This window comes from Carassius gibelio, chromosome A5 (assembly GCF_023724105.1).
Source record: "Carassius gibelio isolate Cgi1373 ecotype wild population from Czech Republic chromosome A5, carGib1.2-hapl.c, whole genome shotgun sequence".
Lineage (NCBI taxonomy): Eukaryota > Metazoa > Chordata > Actinopteri > Cypriniformes > Cyprinidae > Carassius > Carassius gibelio.
Genome location: NC_068375.1, coordinates 36,737,211 through 36,759,300, shown reverse-complemented (window position 1 = coordinate 36,759,300; position 22,090 = coordinate 36,737,211). Strand labels below are relative to the sequence as shown.

The following is a 22,090-nucleotide window of genomic DNA, read 5'->3' as shown; positions in this document are numbered from 1 at the left end:
TCTATTGTTATGTTTTATTATATTTTAATGTTTAATATATATATATATATATATATATATATATATATATATATATATATATATATATATATATATATATATATATATATATATATATATATATATATATATATATATACAGTACAGACCAAAAGTTTGGACACACCTTCTCATTCAAAAAGTTTTCTTTATTTTCATAATTTAAGTCCCCCTCACTTCTGAAAAGATGGCTACGCCCCTGGTCCTCAGAGGACAAAAGTCTATGCCTGGGTCGTAGGAGCATAAAAACAGCAGATGGCAATAAAGAAACAAATCGGATGCAAAGTGCAGTAAAACCCCGACGACGACGAAGAAGAAGTGATCAGATGATCACACACCTTTTGAAAAAATAGCGGGAAACGGACGGCTCGCACTTTCTCCTGCTTCATTTAAACTTCCAACTCACATAAGGTAATATTTTAACACAAAATATATACCATATAACATTATTTACAATATCCCCCCAAGAGAGTTTTCTCCAGTTTCTTTCCTTAGAATATATCTTTAAATATGGATAAACAAAAATCACTGCAGACTGTTTTTTAAATGCTTGTGGGTTTTATCTGTGAAGAAAAGAAAGAAAGACTCTTCCTCTCTGTCGTGTATGAAGACCAAAGGTATTTGGATCAGTGCTGTTTTGACTTTATGTGCCTTTCTGTCTTACTTTACCGTGAAAAAATATGGAATCAACATTTTAGGTTTAACAGACTTAAACTTAAAAGACTAAAAAAAAAGCTTATTTCATTAAATGATATAATGTTAATATACCAACTTATTTACCTATTATTATCTGTTTTATTCCAGTTAAATACAGGAAATGAGAAAGATCATAATAAACAGCTTTTCCACAAGCTGAGGGCTCTAGACTTTCTTTATTTTTCGCCACAAAGTTGGATCAATTAATGCATGCTAATAAATAGTTTTTTTTTCTTCCGTAACCATAGTTTATAGTTAACGTTATATGGTAACAAAAGTGTAATAAACATTCAACTGGTTCTTTACAATCAGTATTATTTTTGATGTGTATTTTGTGAGAGTGGGTCGCTTTCACTTTCGCTTTTTACAAGAAAAGATAATGATCTGTAGTGCTTTTGCACCTTTCACTTTTTAAGACTAACAAATGTTTGAAAGATGGATTCATTGTTATTCTTAATTAAAAACACAACGACACGAGGCATGTCATACACAGCTATATTAAATCAAAGACTATATGTAGATTATCTTAAAGCGACTATAATTATATATTGACAAATAAATTACAAAAAATAAAACAGCGCCTCCAAAGCGTTACGTCGGGAAACAACAAAGATAAAAGATCATTTGAAAATAGCTTTTAAAAATGAAAACAAAAAGAAAACTCAAACTAAATTGACTGCTGGTGACCAACATGTTCACATTCTCTGGGTTAAGAAGCGGTCTTTTTCTTAACTTTTACATTTTGCTGATAAAACAAACAAACCTTAAGTCCGCCATCGTTTCCTATTTTCCTATTTCCAATGAAGTATTTGCGTCATATTTGCCGCGCGCGGCGTGTGATACACCCGAAGCGCTCACGTGATCAGTGAACTCTGACTCTGAGACTTGCAATGTGTCTTATGCTCATCAAGGCTGCATTTATTTGATCAAATATACAGAAAAGAAACAGTAATTTTGCAAAATGTTATCACAATATAAAATAATGGTTTCTATTTTAATATCTTAAAAAATATAATTTATTTATGTGATGCAAAGTGGAATTTCCATTAGCCAAGACTAGTATAAAGTGTCACATGATCCTTAATAAAATCTTACTGATATGCTGATTTATTATTAGAATTATCAATGTGGACAACAATTGTACTGCCAAATATTTTTTGGAAAACTTCTATACTTTTTTCAGGATTCTTTGATGAATAAACAGTTAAAAAGAACAGCATTTATTCAAAATATAAATATTTTCTAACAATATAAATATTTCTGTTCACTTTTTAAAAAATCGTTGATATATAAAGGTTTTAATTTCTTTCAGAAAAATAAAGAATAAAAATTTACTGACCCCAAACTTTTGAACTGTAGTGTATATTGTTAGAAAAGTTTTCTATCTAAATAAATGCTCTTCTTTTTAACTTTTTATTCATCAAAGCATCCTGAAAAAAAGTATATATATATATATATATATATATATATATATATATATATATATATATATATATATATATATATATATATATATGTATATTAAGCAGCACAACAATTTCCAGCACTGATAATAATCTTGCTGAAAATTCAGCTGCACATCACGGGAATAAATTAGATTTTAATGTATATTAAAATAGAAAACTGTTATTTTACATCATAATAATATTTCACAATATACAATTTTTTCTTCTATTTTTAATAAAATAAATGCAACCTTGATGAGCATAAGAAACTTCTGTAAAAAAAACGTCATTCAAATCATTCTGATCCCAAACTTTTCCAATAGTGTATGTACAAATATAGAAAGGTGCACAGTTACACCAACACGTTACTGAAATAATGCAATAAACATTAATTTAACAACATTAGATGTAAGATAAAAACCCTAATGTGCACATCTGATAAGAAAAAAACTAAACAGTTATTTAAAAAAAAAAAAAAAAACATAAAATGTGCATAGCATTTTACTGTAAGACTGCTTTCATGAATGAGGATCTGCTGGACGAAAATGAATGAATGAAATATTCGCTTAATTACTGAATACTGTGCTTGAGATCATTTTATCAGATGTACCTCGTTAATCGTTTTTATTTGTCCTCTTCACAGAAACCGTGACTTGGCAACATCATCATGAAGAATAACAGCATTTTGAAATACTTTGGGGTGACAAAAAGCAAAACATTAAGAAGCATGGATTATATACCTTATTTATAAAAATAGATTTTCAAATTTCTTTGCTTGTCTAATTACATTTACTATTTTCTTATGAACATTGTATTGAATTGTTTAGCCTTAGATTGTTTTCCATTTCAGAAAAGGCAGCCAGAAAGTAACACTGAAGATAGAAGGGCGTCACAAGCTGCTGGCAATGCTCAGGTAAGGTCAAGATATTTTAATAATAATGATTCAGGTTATTTTAGGTAACTGTTCATGTATCTGAAAACCAGTCAATGAAGAGATGCAGGCCATGTTAATGAGCAAGTGCAAGTGAACCAGTATTTTTACTCATTTACAAATACTCACCCAAGGAACACAAAAAGGTTTACTAGAACTTGTGTCAATATTAATCTCAAATGATAACATTTTTTCTCTCTCTGCAATTTATTTGTTTTTTCGTGTGTTTTCAAAGAGTTTCAGTAAGTAACACATTTCAGTCAGTTCCTCACTCAAAGCTAATGCATGGCTTTATAAGACTTGCAATATATTAACCTTTTTCTCACTCTGATATTCCTGTTTTTATTTTCATTTGGGCACATCTTGAGTGAAATGGTGTATGTTACAGAATCGGAGAATCTTTTGAGTGTGCACTTTTGTTTAATCATGTGTGGCAGTGTTATAAAATTCAATGCTAATTTGATAAATGTCCTAAACTGTATTAGATTCAAGTGTATTTAATTAATTAATACATAATTAATACATATGCAATTTTATTGTTGCTACTGCCATTGTTCTAGGAAAAAAACCATGTAAGCAAGAAAAAAGAAAAGGGGCTTGGAACTAATGGCCGTGAACCACTAAAGGTTTGTTGAATACTGATATTGAATTAATTATTTATGAGTGCTCATGAAAAAGTGTGTGTGTGCGTTTCTAAAAAAATGTTTTAGGAAGACATGTTAGCTGCTTTAAAAATTCCACATCGCTCTTTTTGCTCATCATTCATTATGATTTACAAAATGATGGTAAAACTATTTAGGTTTGGTGATCTCATATTAGCAATTTGACAACATTTCATATTCATTCACTCAGGAAAGAACAAACCAATTTTGTAAGGAGAAAGTGGAAGAGGGACAATCAAAAAGTCATCTGCAGCAGGTATGAGACTTCTAATAATTGAAGATAGACTCTCATGTAAGTGAATAAATATACCTCAGGTGTTTTGGTAACCAGAGTTATTACTGAGGTGAATCCATTAAAACAACTTGATGTTGATAAACTTAATTTTAAGAAAGATTCTTAAAATCTCAAGACTGATCTTTTAATCTCAAACAGTTTCACTGAAAATTACCAATAGTGCACCTCTTGTCCTGCAGTCTGTTCCACTTCATGGATAAAATAAAAATAAATAAAAAATAGCTGAATTAAGGGCTTCTAGAAACAAATTAAATCTGGAAAAATAATGGGTCTCATTCGCTAATAATTGCGTACAATTTTCTTATTCATAGGCACATTTGAACTTCTCACGAGAACTTTCCGCCTAATTCACAACACATGCGTACACACATGAGCTTGTTCTTAAACTCGTTCTTCTGTTAGAGAATTTGGAGTCTTCTAAATGAGCACCCGCGTGCACGAGGTCAGTAATTAGCATAATTCACGCCCAAACCAGCTCCATTTAAGGGCTTTCCACAACGAGGCACTTGTACAGAGAAAGACAATTATGGCACCGAAACAAAAGACAAAGAAAAATAACTTTAACGATAATGAACGTGAGGTTTTGCTGTCGGAGGTGGAAGCCAGGAAAAATTTGTTATGTAAAAGTGTATCCACTGGCATAACGGGCACAGGTAAAAAGGAAGCATGGGTTAAACACAGGCTTGGAGAAAAGGTGGTATAAGGGTGAGAGCGGTTGGTGATGTGGCTTAGGTGTGGTTCCAGTGCGTTGCATAAATCAATGAGGACTTCTCTGGGCAACCTAAAGCGACTGAACAGCTATTCTTCACTCTCAGCGAACATATCTGTGCGCTCTCTAAAGACGCGCTCTCTCCTTAGAGCACGCGCCGCGATGTCTTCAAGCAGTACCAAGTGTGCCATGCCTCTAAACACAAGATGAGACACATTAATCACCGTTTATATAAGGATAGATCAGGTGATTATTGTTTGGACCTCATATATATATATATATATATATGTAAATATAATTGGAACTGTAATTATAATTTATCAATAACATCTAATTATATAGGGTTCTTAACATATGCTTATAAGGCCCCTGTTGTACATGATTATTGCGTACGTGTGGTATAAGTTGTTCTTGAATCTTTTCGTACATTTAGAATAAATTTTAGTACGAAAGTTTTTGATGAATCATGATTTATTCGTGAAAACGTGCATAGGCACAGATTTTTGCGAGAAATGTGCGTACGCACGTTTTCACGAATAAATCATGATTCATCAAAAACTTTCGTACTAAAATGTATTCTAAATGTACGAAAAGATTCAAGAACAACTTATACCTCATTTAGTGAATGAGACCCATTGTTATTTTTTCTAAAAATTATATTGCTTAATCATTTTACTGAAGTCCTTTATTCATAGGTGTTTAAATAAATGCTTTTGTGTATTACTGTTCTTCTGAATTCAACAGAGTGCTGAAGGGCAAAGCCACACTTTTAATTTCCGCTACAAATCGGAGAAATTTGAAGTGGCGTGTGATACATCCAAGACTGTCCTCGATGCTCTCAATACAAACAAGATTTTCAGAAAGATTAAGAAAGACAACAAGGAGAAAGAAATAGTGATCCAGAGATCCAAAGGAGCAGTTCATAGAGCAGCGATCAAGACTGATTTCCCCTGCTGTCTCGTTGAAAAAAATGAGCTCTTAGACATATCCTTCATTAAAAGTCATGAAAATGTTGCTACAAAGAAAAAAACAACTGGAAGGCTTTCATTCTCCAATGAATCAAAAGGCTTCGTAATATTTTACATTAAAACAAAAGGAGGGGAGAAAGTGAAACGCTTAATGAAAAACAATGAGCTGAGGATGAAGGTTGAAGATGTTTGTGTGTATGCGTTCAAAGATGACAAACTGAATGCTGCTCTTCGGCGTGACGGACGATTCAGCAATGACATATTCAAGAAACAGTGTGTTCTCTATAACTTGGAGAGCGAGACCAAATATGAAATGTCAAAGACCGTAGAGCATCTTGATGGAAAGCATTTTAAGATCATTGTTATCAGTGACATCAACCAGCCAGATAGCCAAGATTTTGTCTCGAGTGATGACAGCGCTGAAATGAATGAGGCTTCAGCCGCTGATTTGAAAGAAAATGTTGATCATAATGAACCTCCCATCAACACTGAACAAGAAGAAACACAGAAGAAAAGCACAGTGAAATCCACAAAACCTATTAAACCCACAAAAACTAATTCTCCAAAAATAATTCCACAGTCTGAAGAGGTTCTAGCAATTCTGCGTGCTCAGTTTAAAGATTTACTGGAGATATTAATGCAGAGAGAGAACCTGAAGAAAAAAACCGATATCAAAAAGTTCTTCAGAGCAGAATATGATAAAAGTGTTCAGAGTTTCTTGGAAGTGAAGAAAGTGAAGCAGCTCATGACGCTCTCTGACTCTGTGTGTCAGATTCGAGTGGAGGGATCCGCCAGAGGAACCGGCTTCTTGCTCTTTGACAGATTCATCCTCACTAACGCTCATGTTGTTGGAGAATATGACCCCTTCACCAGGAAACTTTCAAAGGACTTCACAGCAGTATTTGGCTATGAAGATCTGAAAGCAGAGAACACTAGGTGTGTGCCGGTCAAAGAACATCTTGCAGCGTACTATCATGGATATATCAACAAAGAAACATATCTTGACTTCGCTCTTCTTGAACTGAAAGATGCTGATGAAATGGCTGATCGTCCTGGATTGCTCAGTCGATACATTCATGGCCCCCCTCCTAACCGTGGTGGGATCTGCATTGTGGGACATCCAGGTGAAGGGGTCAAGAAAATTGACCCCTGCTTCATCATTGGGAAAGAGAATCTACAAGAGGCTGCAGATAAACACATCTTGGAGAATTTTAATTTCATTCACGTGATGACACAACAGTATTTGGCAGAAAAATGGGAACTGCACGACAACCAGATCATTTATGACTCTTGTTTCTTTCACGGATCTTCTGGCTCTCCAGTTTTTGACGAAGACTGTTATCTGATTGGCGTGCACACCGGTGGCTACGCGTACAAAGGAGAAAAGTGTAAAACTAGGAGCATTATGGAATATGCCTATTCCATGCAGCCCATCCTGGAATGTATCATCACACAGGCAAAGGAAAGAAAGAGATCCGACATCTTGAAATTACTCTCTGAACATAAATCTTTCAATCCTAACTTGGAAGACAATGATGTTGACATGGAAGAAGATCCACAAAATCAGGAAGATTTTATATGAGCAATGGGACAGTACAGTCTTGAGTCCTGATTGATGATTTATTTTTATGAAATATACAAATTTTCATTTATCTTGAGGCATGTTCAACATACAATTTCATTCAACAATGTATAAATTCTGTATGGTCATTGGATGCAAATTTGTCCATCTATTAATCCATATCATTGGTTATGGGTTTTTATTTTCATTTTTAATCTGTTCTTTGTGTATTGACATTCTGTTTCATTATGTAGCAATCAGAAAACAGACAGCAGCATCTTGTTTGTATAATTCTCAATTATTAATTATATTTTGCTTAAATTCTAGTAATCCTCATATATATATTCTATAAATTCTATCCATCTCATCTCATTTTATACCTGCATGACTGGCTTTCTTCTGTGGAACACAAAATATTTTAATAGGAAAATTGTTTGGAAAAACACAAGTAAATCATAACAGTATTTTTGGGTGAACTATACATTAAGGGTTTAATAATATAAATTGTTCTTAAATTGTACTTGAATATTTTTGATTGCTTCAGATTGCTCAATGCTGGTACTTTCTGCTGCTTCAGAAAGAGGCTTACATCTGCATGCATGCACTGTATATCTTTTTAAAGATCTTCTTCTTTTCTTTTTTTACTTTATATTTTGTACCTAATTTTTGCTATATTAAATAATCATGCTTTAAAATAGTTTGGCCTCGTTCTTGACTAACAGAACAAAACTTGCTGATTATAAACACAACATACAGTATTTAATATTATGAACACATTACTGAATCTTATTCTTCTTAAGATTTATGCAGTAAAAAGTAAACATCCTGCTGCTCCTCTATAATAGATTGACACAATAAATAAAATGTCCTATAAACCGCCACTTATTTGCCAAGTTCTTGACATCTTTTTTTTTTCAAATGTTTTATTGAGCACCAACCATAAAAAGTGTACACAATGTGAAACAGTACTTATTAATATAAAACAGTGCTCACATTAAAAAAACAAATATATATATATATATATATATATATATATATATATATATATTAAGAAAAATATAAATAAATAAAATAAAACAAAATCTTTGCATTAGTGGTTACACTGTTAATCCAGAGGACACAGACTCTATGTGAAGAGTGTCAAATATTTTAAACGAAAGTCTGCTAGCTTTCAAACATGTACAAAACATGTGGATGAAGTCCGCAGGAGATTGGTTGCACCTATTACAGGAATCTGCAACATTGGGATAGAACTTGGACAATCTATGGTTAGTGTAGTAAGTCCCATGTATTAGTTTACATTGAATCGGTCCATGCCGTGCACAGATGGAGGAGTTATGGACTAACTCCAGAATCTGGTCCCATTGGTCTTCCTCAATATGCCCCAAATCCTGCTCCCATAAATCTCAGTTTTTTTGGGGGAACTTAGAGAAAGTGGAATCAAGGGCTTTAAAGATTTAAGAAATAGCCCCTTTCTGATTGGGGTTTACTTTGAGCGCATGTCTACCAAAGTCTCTGGGGGGAGATTTGGAAAATCAGGGTCATTTCTTTGCACAAAATGCCTAATTTGAAAGAAGCGAAAAAGGTGATCAAATGGAAGTTGAAATTTGGCTGACAGGTCGGCTGTAGTCTACATGTAGTCGACTTTCCTAAAATTCTCCCGGAGCTCCTTCCCTTTATAACCTCCCACTCCTTCACACAGTCATATGAACAAGTGATTTAACTAATCTTTTTTCAAAACACCTCTGAACAGTAATTTTTTTGTGTGTGTCAGCGCAGTGGGCCAAGTAGTTGTTACAGTCCAAGAGAAAGGAAAACACTTCACTTCAACTTACACCATAACTTGCACTGGCCTGCGCTCCCAGCTTACCATTTTTTTCAGACTATAAGTCGCACCTAAGTATAAGTTGCATCAGTCCAAAAATACGTCATGACGAGGAAAAAACATATATAAGTTGCACTGGACTATAAGTCGCATTTACTTAGAACCAAGAACCAATAGAAAACATTACTGTCTACAGCCACGAGAGGGCGCTCTATGTTTTCAATGTAGGCTACAGGAGCACTGAGCAGCATCTCTGGCAGCATAGAGCACCCTCTCGTGGCTGTAGACGGTAATGTTTTCTCTTGGTTCATGTCAAATCAATTTTGATAAATAAGTCGCACCTGACTATAAGTCGCAGGACCAGCAAAACTATGAAAAAAAGTGTGACTTATAGTCCGGAAAATATGGTAATTTGAGTAGAGAAAAACGCTTGCCAGGAAGAGTAGAAATAAGAGTAACATGAAAAGCAAATCGCCTCTTGTAGGGATCAGTCACCAATCTCCATCAAAGATCCGGGTTTCTGATATGATGCCAGAAACTGCTGGGCTTCCTTCACAGAAAAAAGGTGCCATCTCTCCTCGTTGTCAGCCCTGATGAACAGTCGCGCTGGATACAGTAGTGAAGGCTTGAGCTTGAGAGTGAACAGCTGAAGCGTGACTTCTTCTGACTTGCCATTATATTTTAGGTCGTCTCACTTTTTGCGGGCAGCACGAATTACCATATCCTTGGTCTGAAATTTGTGGAAGCAAATGATCACGGCTCTAGTTTTATCCCCTCTGTTGATTTGGGTCTCAGCGCATGATGAGCCCTATCAAGCTCCGGGGGAGAAGACAGCGCATCTTTGCCCAGTATATCCACCAGGAGATTAGAGAAAATTAGGTTGCTCGTGTTCCCTCAACCGATTCGGGTACTCCAATGAGAGCCCTCCAGGTAAGTTATCTTGGCTTTCAGTTTAACGTTGTCATCGGCCATGTTGGATAGCTGAGATTCCAATGACTGCAGTTGATTCAGCCCAGATTCCAGGTTGGAAATACGTTGTTCATGGCTAGTGACCGTGGTCTGTACACAGTCTACTTTGGCGTCAATGGCAGCGAGTTTGTTTTTAAATCTGACGGACAGTGAGACAGGCTTCGTTAGCAGGTCTGCCCGCAGTTCCACTAGCATGTTGGCTAAAGTGGCATTGTCGATAGTGGAGTCCGGTGATGCACATTCTTTCTTTCTTTGTTTGGCGGTTGTCGTGGCAAAATTTCAATCGACTATCTTCAGCCTAAGAGACAGACTCAAATTCAGGTATAATTAAAAAGAAACCTTTTATTCTTTGCAAAGAAGGTCAGACAGTCATACAGCAACGCTGAGTTCCTGCAGAGTGAAACCGACCCAGGAAGAGGGCAGTCCTCCACCTTCTATCCCTTTGCTGCTTCAAGGTTACACAGTCTTAGCAGCTGTAAATTTCCACACATAACAAGGAACACTCTCTATGGGCGGTTTCTCACACATTTAGGACTTAGGTGACCCCCTCAGGTTACCCTCAGGCCTTGTTCCCCCACTATATGGCCCAATGACCCTCTCAGGTCATTCTCAGACATCTGTTTTCCCCTCAGGTGTCACTTATGAACCACACAGTAAATCTAAGAAAACACATGCATATATAGGTATACATGTGACCGGGGAATTTGATTGACCACCAGAAACACTTTTAGCGGGTTCACTTACTTTGTAGTTTATTCATTTAGTATTTTCAAAAGAATTATATGTTCTGAAATGTTTAACAAGAGTGTACAAGAAACCGTTCCGGCTCACTGCTTCCACAAAATAGACCGGAAACAAAGAAAAAGAGTTAAATATCTATTTTTGAAAATAGACGAAACAACAAAAAAACAGAGAAGGATACAAAGAGCTGGGAATAAAATTTAAATCTCACAGCTCTATATTTCTCAGCGTATAATTATTCCTAAGGTTCTATAGATTGTTTCACAGTCCAACTGCTATAAGCAGGAACAAACTCTTAACCATCGCAAACACGGCCCAACAAAAATACAGCCGCCACACAAAAATACAAAATAATGAAATACAAAAGGAATTCCACAACAACAAAATGTTGTGAGACACTACAGAGAAACTACCACACTAAAATCACATGCGGTATTACACGGTACAATACGGCAGTGGGAATACTATACAAAAGAAGCAAAGCATAATAAGAACATGGAAATATTACCCACTTACATATCATTTGTGAAAAATAAAAAAGATAACACTCACAAAATGATGAGCTCCTACTTTACACCTCACATTCACTTTATGAGGGCTGCAATCCTCAACAAGATGCTGTACTGTAAATAATCAGATAAAACATCAACACATGGAACATTTGCACAATGTAAAACATGTGTAAAGCCACAGTTGAACAGGCCTACACTGCATGGTGTGACGTCATACCATTGTACACAATACAACTTTATTGACATGACATCCTTAGAAACCACACAACAAAATATATATCCAGAAATGATATTTAAGAGGAAAATTAGAAAGAAATATTATATTTACCCTTGGATGGTCTTAAATATGTCACTGATTACAGAGAGTGCACATCTCCCCAACGTTGCTCCCTGCACATCACCCAAAAAGGTCTGAAAACAGCACATGCGCATTTCACATGCATAATGCAAACAGCACCACCTACTGACGACTGAAGGAAAAATGCAGATATTAACTGTTTCTTCTGACTTGGTAATTTAAAGAAAACAGAAAATAAAAATAAAATAAGTTTGACGATGCAAAGGGAGAAATAAATTACTATACTTTTTACCACTCGGTTACATTCTCCCCTGCAATAAGTCAGCGTCCTCGATGACTCACTCAGTAATAAATTCAGTATTCATGGCACCTCGTAATGCCTTCTCAAACAACGCAGTGCCAATACTGGTCAGCACTTGCGGCACCATATCTGTGCTGACACTTACTGCATTACAAGCAGACCTAGGTGCATGGAAAGGATTTGTGTGAACACCAGCAGTTGCACGCTTACTTCTGCGCACAGCTGGATCGGGTACTTCTCTCTGAACTCTGTCACACATTTCACCAGTTTCAAACCATAAAGACCGAACAACCTCATCTGCAACCTCTGCATTTAAGGCCACACCATCAGATTCTGCAAAATCTCTACCAGTGTCAGATGATACTGGCACTTGGTTACCTTCAGAGCTGTCATCCTCCGACTCCAAAGTACCGGGTGCCTCTGAGTTAACTTCAATGTTGGTGGCCCCTCTTACAGAAGGTTGCACCATCTCCTCTACGACCACAAAATCGGGCTCAGAAGTGTCATTCTCAACCATGGTAACCTGCTGTGTATCTGGCTGAGACCTGTTCCTACTCCTAGGCCTAGGAGTAGGCACAGCACCTGGACGCAACTCTGACCGGTGAACCTTTTTTGAGGGCCCTCCCTCTAAAGGTTCCACAGTGTAAGTCGTGCCTATTACTTCCACAACTCGGTACACAATTGGGCTCCAGGCATCTTGAATCTTGTTCCTGCCTGGAAACCGCTGACGCAAATACAACTCGCCCACACCGACCTGGGGACAAAATGCCTTCTCATTCAACCGAGTCACTCTCTCTAGAGCTTTTTCCTCTGAGTACTCCCTAGCTTTCTCATGGGCATACCTCAGCCTCTCCTGATGAACAGATAACCAGACTTGCTTCCCCTCAGAGACTTCCTCACCACCCAGCAATGCATCAATGGGCAGATGTGGCTGTACCCCAAAAAGAAGATAATAAGGGGAAAAAACGGTAGTAGCATGTGGCGTCACATTATATGCATGGACTAACTCTGGCAAGTACTCAGGCCAACGGCGTTTCCATTCTGGGGGTAGTGTACGTAACAGGTTGTGGAGCGTTCTGTTGTATCGTTCACATTGGGCATTTCCCTGTGGCCTATAAGGGGTTGTACGGGTCTTTTTCACCCCATAGAGTCTGCACAGCTCAGCGATTACCTCACTTTCAAAATTTCGGCCTTGATCAGAGTGCAACCTCTCCGGGACGCAATACTTCATAAACCACTCCTTCAACAAGACCTTTGCTGTGGTATCGGCCTTTTGATCTTTGGTGGGAAATGCCTGTGTAAACTTTGTGAAAACATCTGTGACAACCAGAACATTTTCACGCCCGTCAGAAGCAGGCTCTAGGACAGTAAAGTCCACCGCAATCACTTCAAGGGGCCTGGAAGCCAAAAATGCTCTCACAGGGGCACGGACTTTGGGTTGCGGCATCTTTGTGAGGATGCACCGTTGACACTTCTTTACCCATTCCTCCACATCTTCATGCATACCAGACCAAAAACATCTCTGCTTCAACAACCCCACAGTCCGCTCAATGCCCTGGTGCCCCATATCGTCATGCACACTCTGCAGCACTTGTTCTTTCAAACACGCTGGCAACAACAACTGCCAACAGCTCTCCTCAGAAGAAAAATCGACTACCCGATACAGTAACCCATTACGTTCCCTGATAAAACTCCACTGCTTCAGAAGACACTTCGCTGACTTAGATAACGACTTTCTTTCTGGGTGCTCTGGTCTCGTTTTCTTGTCCCAGAATCTTCTAAATTCTCTCAGAACAGGGTCGCTTTTCTGAAACTCAACCAGCTGTTCCCTAGTATAGCCAGGGAGTGTATGAGTGTTTCCTTGGAGACCAGTGCCAGCTTGTTCTCCAGCCTCCAATGCACGGATCTGCCTCAACCTGGTGCACTCAACACCCTTAAATGCGAGTTCAGGTCCCAAGGCTGTACCCCGACTAATCACACTGCAAATCGCAAACTCCTGCCTAGACAGCGCATCGGCTGCAGCATTACTCTTTCCCGGTCTGTATTTCACCTCGAAGTTAAAGACAGAAAGCTGCGCTACCCACCTCTGCTCAATCGCTCCTAACTTGGCGGTTTGTAAGTGACAAAGCGGATTATTATCTGTGATCACCTCAAACCAGGACCCGAGTAAATAGCCACGAAACTTCTCAACTACTGCCCACTTGAGGGCCAGTAGCTCGAGCTTCATGCTACTGTAGTTGCGATCATTTTTCTCTGCATTACGCAACCTACGGCTGGCGTACGCAATGACCCGCTTCTCATCACCCTGTTTCTGATATAAGATGGCACCTAACCCATTCTGGCTCGCATCTGTTTCAAGGATGAAAGGGCAACTGAAATCTGCAAAACCAAGTACCGGGGCTGTTGTCAGTCTATCCTTTAACTGATTGAATGCACAATCACATTCACTAGACCACAGAGTACTAAAGTGACGACCACTTCTGGCACACCTGCCTTCCCTCAGACAAAAATTGACCAGGTGATGTAAGGGTCCAGCTATCTTTGTAAATCCCTCGATAAACTTCCTATAATAGCTGCAGAACCCCAGAAATGACCTCAACTCCTTGACATTCTCCGGAATCCTCCAATTACTAACTGCAGCAACCTTGTCAGGGTCAGGAGAAATCCCCTGCACTGACACCTGATGACCAAGGAAACGCACAGTGTCTTGGAGAAATCGACACTTCCCCAGCTTCACCTTTAAACCAGTCTCTGCCAACCGCTTCAGCACCATCTCCAGTCTTTCTAGATGTTCTTCAAATGTTTGTGAAAACAACAAGATGTCATCTAAGTACACTATCAACACCTGAAAGATCAGATCGCTCATGACAGCTTGCATAAGCCGCTGAAAGGTCGACGGTCCATTACAGACCCCAAACGGCATCCTCCGGTACTCAAATAAACCAAAGGGTGTCGTGAACGCCGTCTTGGCTCTATCCCGGTCACTCACTGCAATCTGATGATAACCAGAGGCCAAGTCCACAGTTGAGAAAAACTTTGCTCCCCGGAGGGCATCAAAGCTCTCGTCAATTCTAGGTAGCGGAAATGCATCACGCCTTGTCTTTGCATTGAGCTTCCTATAATCTACGCACAAACGTAGTGACCCATCGGTTTTGCGAACTAATACCACTGGCGAGGCATAAGCACTCACACTCTCTTGAATGACACCCTTCTTCAGTAACTTTGTGATATGCTCTCTAACCTCTTGGTATTGATTGGGTGGAATGCGTCGATAAGGCTTATTCACCGGAACGTCATCAGTCAAATGTATCTCGTGTTGAACCTTATCTGTATAACCCAGATCATCATCGTCCAAAGCAAATACACCTAAATACTTCTCAAGAACCACTTTTAGCTGAACCTGCTGTTCAGGCGTGCCTCCCATGTCAACATGATCCAAGACCGATTGGATGGGGGGTTCAGAACACTGACCGACACCAACAGTGACCCGTTCTGTGTCTGCGGAGATTCGCTGAAACTTCACTTCGCAGGATGAACCCGCATTGCTACCATCTATCAGAGACACCATACCTAAACGGGCTCTGGGCTCTCACTGGACACAAAGGTAACTCTGACGTGACCAAGGTAGGTACTACAACCAAACCTCCTGGCAAGGGTGTGTTCACTGGTTCAACCAACCATACAGAGCCATCCCTTTTTTTCCCAGATTCCATACCCCTGATCAGGACAGTGGCTGCAGACCAAGCAGGCACATGGGCAGGAGTCTTACCTGCGACACGAGCGAATGAAACTCGCTCCACTAACTCAACCGATTGGGCCTGCTGGAAGGCTACCCTCCAGTTGGAGTCAAGTCTCCCACCTAATGCAGTGTCAGATTCAGCGTGAACGATCTGTCGGCACTTACTAATAATGTTCATTCCGATTAGCACAGCCATAGACGATGGACTAGGAGTTTCTTTAACAATCAAGAAGCCACACTCAGGCAAAGTCATCCCCATAACCTCCACGTCCAGCTCCATGTAACCCAAATAAGGAATGTCTAAACCGTTGGCTGCTGTGATCTTCAGCCAACCTGATGTTGACAACACATCACTCTCATTACCAAACAGATGCTCTCGGAAGAATCCCTCTGTGATGGTACTGACCTGACTACCAGTGTCGAGCAGACATGACACTAGCACACCCCTGATTTTCAAGTCCACCATAGGGCACGTTCCAACTGCTCGTTCAAGGAACCTATCTCGACTGGTTCCCTCAGACGGTGAACCAGACACTGCCCCTTGCGTTGCCTGACTCAGCGCCATGGAAGGACCTGGGTTTTCTTGCCTTTCATTGGTCCTGGCAGTACTCTTGGGTCTCCCACCCCGTCTCATAGTGCAGCGCCTAGCGATATGCCCAACCTCATTGCACCTGAAACAGATAGGTTCTCCCTCCTCTGTAAACCTGGGAGGAGACTTTGACAAGGGCACAAAATTTTGCGGAACTGACACTGACCGTTGTGCAGTTAACTCCTTTAGCGACTTAGTGAGCTCTGAAATGGTTTGCTCTTGCTCACTTATTCGCTTGTCCTGCCGTGTAATCACTTGTAAAATATAATTTAACACAGTGGATGTTTGAGCCTCAGACCCGGCAGCATTATCCTTAGTTTCACTAAGTACTTCTGAATGGATGGGTCGATTATTTGCAACTCTAATCGGCCTGCTCTCTTCCATTGACCAAAGAATGGCTTCATTACGTATCTCAAGCAGGGTCAAATGGGGCTTTTCTCTGATTGTTTTACGCAGCTCTCGCCTTAATGCAGCATCTCGCACACCCTCCACAAACTGATCACGTAAAATCCCCTGCTCATTAGCTAGACCACCTGGGGACTGTTTTGTGACAGAGCTTAATAGGCGAGAGAGAGCATGAGAGTAATTTCGAAGGTCTTCCCCCTCCAATTGTTTGCGATTGTAAAACATCTGCAACAATTGTGTCCCACTACGCCGTTCTCCAAACGCTTCCCGTAGGAATGCAAACAAATCACTGGCCTGTCTGGACTGGTTTCCCACACATAAACGCACCTCTTCAAGTGCGGGCCCCCTCAGATGTGAAATAATAAAGTCCAACTGTTCTTCCTGGGTTTGATCTCTGGCCCGTAGAACCCTTTCCACCTCCTCAATAAACTCTTCTACAGACCTCCCATCTTTGTTGTACTCTCCGCAAAAGGGTTGAATCTGACGTTCACAAGGGACATAAATATAAGAGCGAGTTGAATTACCCCCATCAACTGCCCTATTGGCCAGAGCATCATCCCTCCAATCTCTTAACTCTTGAATTTGACCTCTCATTTGCTCTATAACATCATTACCCACAGCCCCCTCAACAGGGACGTCTACCCCCCCTGCAGGCAGTTCGTCAGTGTCTGACATTTCTTACACAAGCAGGTCAAAATAAAATAAAAATAACTCAGGATGAACAACTCAGTCAAATATAAATGTCCTTGGTGCAAAACTCGTCCAAACTTCCCAGTCCTTTCCAGTATCTCAGACGCCCTCGCAATGATACACAGTTCTTGGATGGATCCGTTAAATTCTGGGAGCTACTCTGCACATTGACAGAAGGAATCACGTCAACCTGGACCAGTCTTCTAAGCAGTCGTCACACCTGGCACCCCGTAAACCCGATCAATCCAACGTCGATCACCACGTCCACAACCGCAATCCTCCACGCTCTGGACGTCCACTGCCTCGGCAAAATTATTCACCACTGCCGTATTGCCCAACCAAACACGCCACTCATTGCAAACAAATCAAACTGAATAAACTACCCCACTCCTGGTACCAAAAATGTGTGACCGGGGAATTTGATTGACCACCAGAAACACTTTTAGCGGGTTCACTTACTTTGTAGTTTATTCATTTAGTATTTTCAAAAGAATTATATGTTCTGAAATGTTTAACAAGAGTGTACAAGAAACCGTTCCGGCTCACTGCTTCCACAAAATAGACCGGAAACAAAGAAAAAGAGTTAAATATCTATTTTTGAAAATAGACAAAACAACAAAAAAACAGAGAAGGATACAAAGAGCTGGGAATAAAATTTAAATCTCACAGCTCTATATTTCTCAGCGTATAATTATTCCTAATGTTCTACAGATTGTTTCACAGTCCAACTGCTATAAGCAGGAACAAACTCTTAACCATCGCAAACACGGCCCAACAAAAATACAGCCGCCACACAAAAATACGAAATACAAAAGGAATTCCACAACAACAAAATGTTGTGAGACACTACAGAGAAACTACCACACTAAAATCACATGCGGTATTACACGGTACAATACGGCAGTGGGAATACTATACAAAAGAAACAAAGCATAATAAGAACATGGAAATATTACCCACTTAAATATCATTTGTGAAAAATAAAAAAGATAACACTCACAAAATGATGAGCTCCTACTTTACACCTCACATTCACTTTATGAGGGCTGCAATCCTCAACAAAATGCTGTACTGTAAATAATCAGATAAAACATCAACACATGGAACATTTGCACAATGTAAAACATGTGTAAAGCCACAGTTGAACAGGCCTACACTGCATGGTGTGACGTCATACCATTGTACACAATACAACTTTATTGACATGACATCCTTAGAAACCACACAACAAAATATATATCCAGAAATGATATTTAAGAGGAAAATTAGAAAGAAATATTATATTTACCCTTGGATGGTCTTAAATATGTCACTGATTACAGAGAGTGCACATCTCCCCAACGTTGCTCCCTGCACATCACCCAAAAAGGTCTGAAAACAGCACATGCGCATTTCACATGCATAATGCAAACAGCACCACCTACTGACGACTGAAGGAAAAATGCAGATATTAACTGTTTCTTCTGACTTGAAAACAGAAAATAAAAATAAAATAAGTTTGACGATGCAAAGGGAGAAATAAATTATTATACTTTTTACCACTCGGTTACATACAGAAGCAATGTTAAATGAATTTTACCTTTAGACATAATGGCTGGCTAAGTCCAGTAGTCCAACTACTGTTTAAAAGGCAGTTGTAGTGAGGTTAAGATTAAAAAGACTGAATAATACTGAAAATAGAGACTGTGTGGCAGGAGCCTGAAAAAACACACTACTCTATTCCGCTTGCCAACCGGAAGTCAAGTTCTTGACATCTTGGTAAAAGATGGGAGCCCAAAATAAGATGATATCCTGTATTTGTACATTCAAAGACAGAATTTTTTATATTTTACAAAGGTGTTTTGCATGCGGCTTTTTCAGCTCTTTTATTGTCCAGTGAGGGACTGCAGCTTTAATTCTTCTGGCTTTCTGTATTGTTTTGACCTCACCTCCAGTTGCTTCTTCCAGATGTAGCCAAACAGCAAGCATCATATAAGCAGCTGTAGTTCACTGAAGGTGCTGCATCTTCAGAGCAGCGATGGTTGGTTTTCATGTAGAGGATCGTTATCATGTGGCTGAAAAGGGAAAGAAAAAGGGTCACATTAGTTCCCTTTAGAAGCCTTATTTGAAGTTTAAAGTCTGTATTTACTGAATACTTGAACAAGGGATTTTTTGGTCTCCCAGATTTATGAGGTCTCACTGGCATCTGCACTGTGCTTCATACTCTGATCCGAGTGCCCTGCTTTGAACTCTTACCTTTCACCCCTAAGGAGGAGAGCTTGCCACATCCTCCACTTCATTCAATCATTCAAATTTCTTCACACACAGCCCAATTCAGGAAAAACAATTAGATGAAAATGAAATAGCACTGAGCATGTCCAAATTCAATGTGTAATGCAAACCAAAAGACAAGAAAAAAAGTCAAAGATTTTGAAATTGAGGGCATCATCTTCTGTTTTTGTTTTTGTTGTCAATGAATCACATAATGCTAAACTGTGTGTAACGTATACCACTGGGAGCAGTGTTGTCAAAAGTACTGGCATTCATTACTCAAGTAGAAGTATAGATACTAGGGTTTAAAAAGACTTTTGTAGAAGTTGAAGTATCAACTCAAGCTTTTTACTCAAGTAAAAGTGTAAAAGTACTGGTTTAAAAAACTACTTAAAGTATAAAAGTAAAAGTAATGTAAGGGGAAAAAAATGCCATTAAGAACAAAAGCTTAGGCCGCACCACAGGGGCCTATTGTGTACTACCCCACCTCCTCAAAAAACATTTTTCTAAAGGCCATATGCCATAATGACTATAATGTTATATTAAAATGTTCATGTTGAAAAATTTGGGATGCACTAGGCTTCCTGTTTCAGCCGCATATATGAAAATACAAAAATGGTGTGCACATCCCAAACATCCAATTAGGACACAGGTGCAAGACAACTAAATGATATAGACAAATAAAGAAGTAAAGTCTGAACACTGAAAACTACTGCTCCAGAGGAATTTAATCAAGCAACGTTTCGACCTTCAGGTCTTCCTCAGCCGCATATATGCCCATTTAAAATGAACGCACTTTAGTACAATGCAAATACATTAAAGGACTAGAGATATGATGACTAGTTGCCAATAAGTATTGTTATGGTGCAAAAAGTCAAACTTCAGAGGCTTGTCATCAATAACTTTTAATGGAATGTTTATGTACATCCATGATTAGCTGCAGGAATCTCGAGGGCAATGGACAAGAACATTGGTGCAGGCTTAATAACAATTACACTTGTATGGTTGTCTATTTACAGTAAACATTATAGTGCTGTCAAAATGAATGATTAATCCAAGTGATTAATCAAAAACTAAAACTGAAAAAGAAATCATAATCCTGATACTTTCTTGATTGATAGCTTCTTGTATTTGGTACATACGTCTGCTATGTCCAGTGTTGGGGGGTAACGAGTTACAAAGTTGGTATAGCTTATCACACAAAGTTGGTATAGCTTATTATATACTTATCACAACTTTGTCAATCGCATCGTCAATCGAAAACGCTAAATTATTAAAACATCTCGCTACCGAACTACCTACAGTAGCTTAATTTGTGGAGGACGAAGAAAAAGCACTCATTTGGTAAATGAGCCAGTGAGAAATAATAACTTTTAAGTAGGGTCCAGTGCCTTTTCAATACTTTTAAAACGGTACCGGCTCCTAAACGGTGCCTGAACCGATACTTTAAAAAAAAGAACCACAAAAAAACTATGGATAACTTTAAAGAACATTACAAATATTTTAAATAAATCCATAGCTTGTTGTGCAAGTTGTGCTTCCCTTAATCTAAGCCTAATAAATGTATTTCACAATCTGGGTCATTATTTAATACAAAACCACACATAATGTTTCTACTGTATCTCTGTCACTCACTCTGATATTTAGTTAAGATGAGTGCTGTCTGTCACTGTCTTAAATCAGTTCTGTGAATTACTGTATGGTCATTCTTTATAAAGTAGCAACAATGTCGTTTTTAAAATACAGTACTGTGCAAAAGTCTTATGGAAAAATGAGTATTTTCTCCCCAAAAAGGGGTTTTAAGCCAGTTATTTATATCTTTTGCTGTAGTGTGTCAGTTGGAAATATCAGTTTGCCATTAATTTTAATAATAATCTAGTGCGATTTTTAATGCACAAGCAGTCTGACAACGGCAAAATTAATGTTTGGAAATGTAAACTGATATTTTATACTGACACACTACAGCAAAATATATAAATAACTGTCCGAACACCATTCTTTTAAGTGAAAATACTAAAGTGTCTAAGACTTTTGCACAGTAGTGTATGTATAAAGTCCGTATGATTAAATTAAGTATATTTAAGTAAGTGTAATTAAAGTATGTGTTCGTTCATATGTGTTAAGGGCTAGATTTTCGCTGGAGGAAACGGCTGTGGTGTGATGAGCGAAAACTTTACAGATGAGAAACCGACTGCTACCTCGTGACCTTTTGTAAACTGTATTTATGACAAAGAACTGCACAGATATGGATATTCTAACAATCTATCGATAAACACACACCTTGTGTCCTCTGTTTGTTTAAGTGCGCATGCGCTGCTCCGTTCGCGGTCTGCGCCTCTGCGGATTGAAGAGCGCGCTGAAAGACGGGAGGAGACGGTCTGACGCTGGTTTCATGTGAAATTTAAGCGGACTGACTCTGAGGCGATCGGATACCGTTTCCATACCCAACCCTACTTTTAAGAAAT

The 22,090-nt window shown here is 38.7% G+C and overlaps 1 protein-coding gene across 6 annotated transcripts; it reads left to right on the top strand.

Annotated features, from left to right (window-relative positions):
* Positions 1–286: 286 nt before the first annotated feature.
* LOC128014822 (serine protease FAM111A) lies at positions 287–8,001 on the top strand. Of its 6 annotated transcripts, none has more exons than XM_052598500.1 (7): positions 303–450; positions 611–656; positions 2,824–2,880; positions 3,031–3,093; positions 3,672–3,737; positions 3,964–4,029; positions 5,522–8,001. In XM_052598500.1, the coding sequence occupies exons 3-7, from the start codon at positions 2,848–2,850 to the stop codon at positions 7,325–7,327; spliced, it is 2,034 nt and encodes a 677-aa protein (XP_052454460.1). In that variant the 5' UTR covers positions 303–450; positions 611–656; positions 2,824–2,847; the 3' UTR covers positions 7,328–8,001. The 6 variants fall into 6 exon arrangements, with proteins under 6 accessions (XP_052454461.1, XP_052454459.1, XP_052454458.1 ...); XM_052598502.1 differs by having other exon boundaries at positions 303–451; positions 596–656; XM_052598501.1 differs by lacking the exon at positions 611–656 and having other exon boundaries at positions 287–450.
* Positions 8,002–22,090: the final 14,089 nt, after the last annotated feature.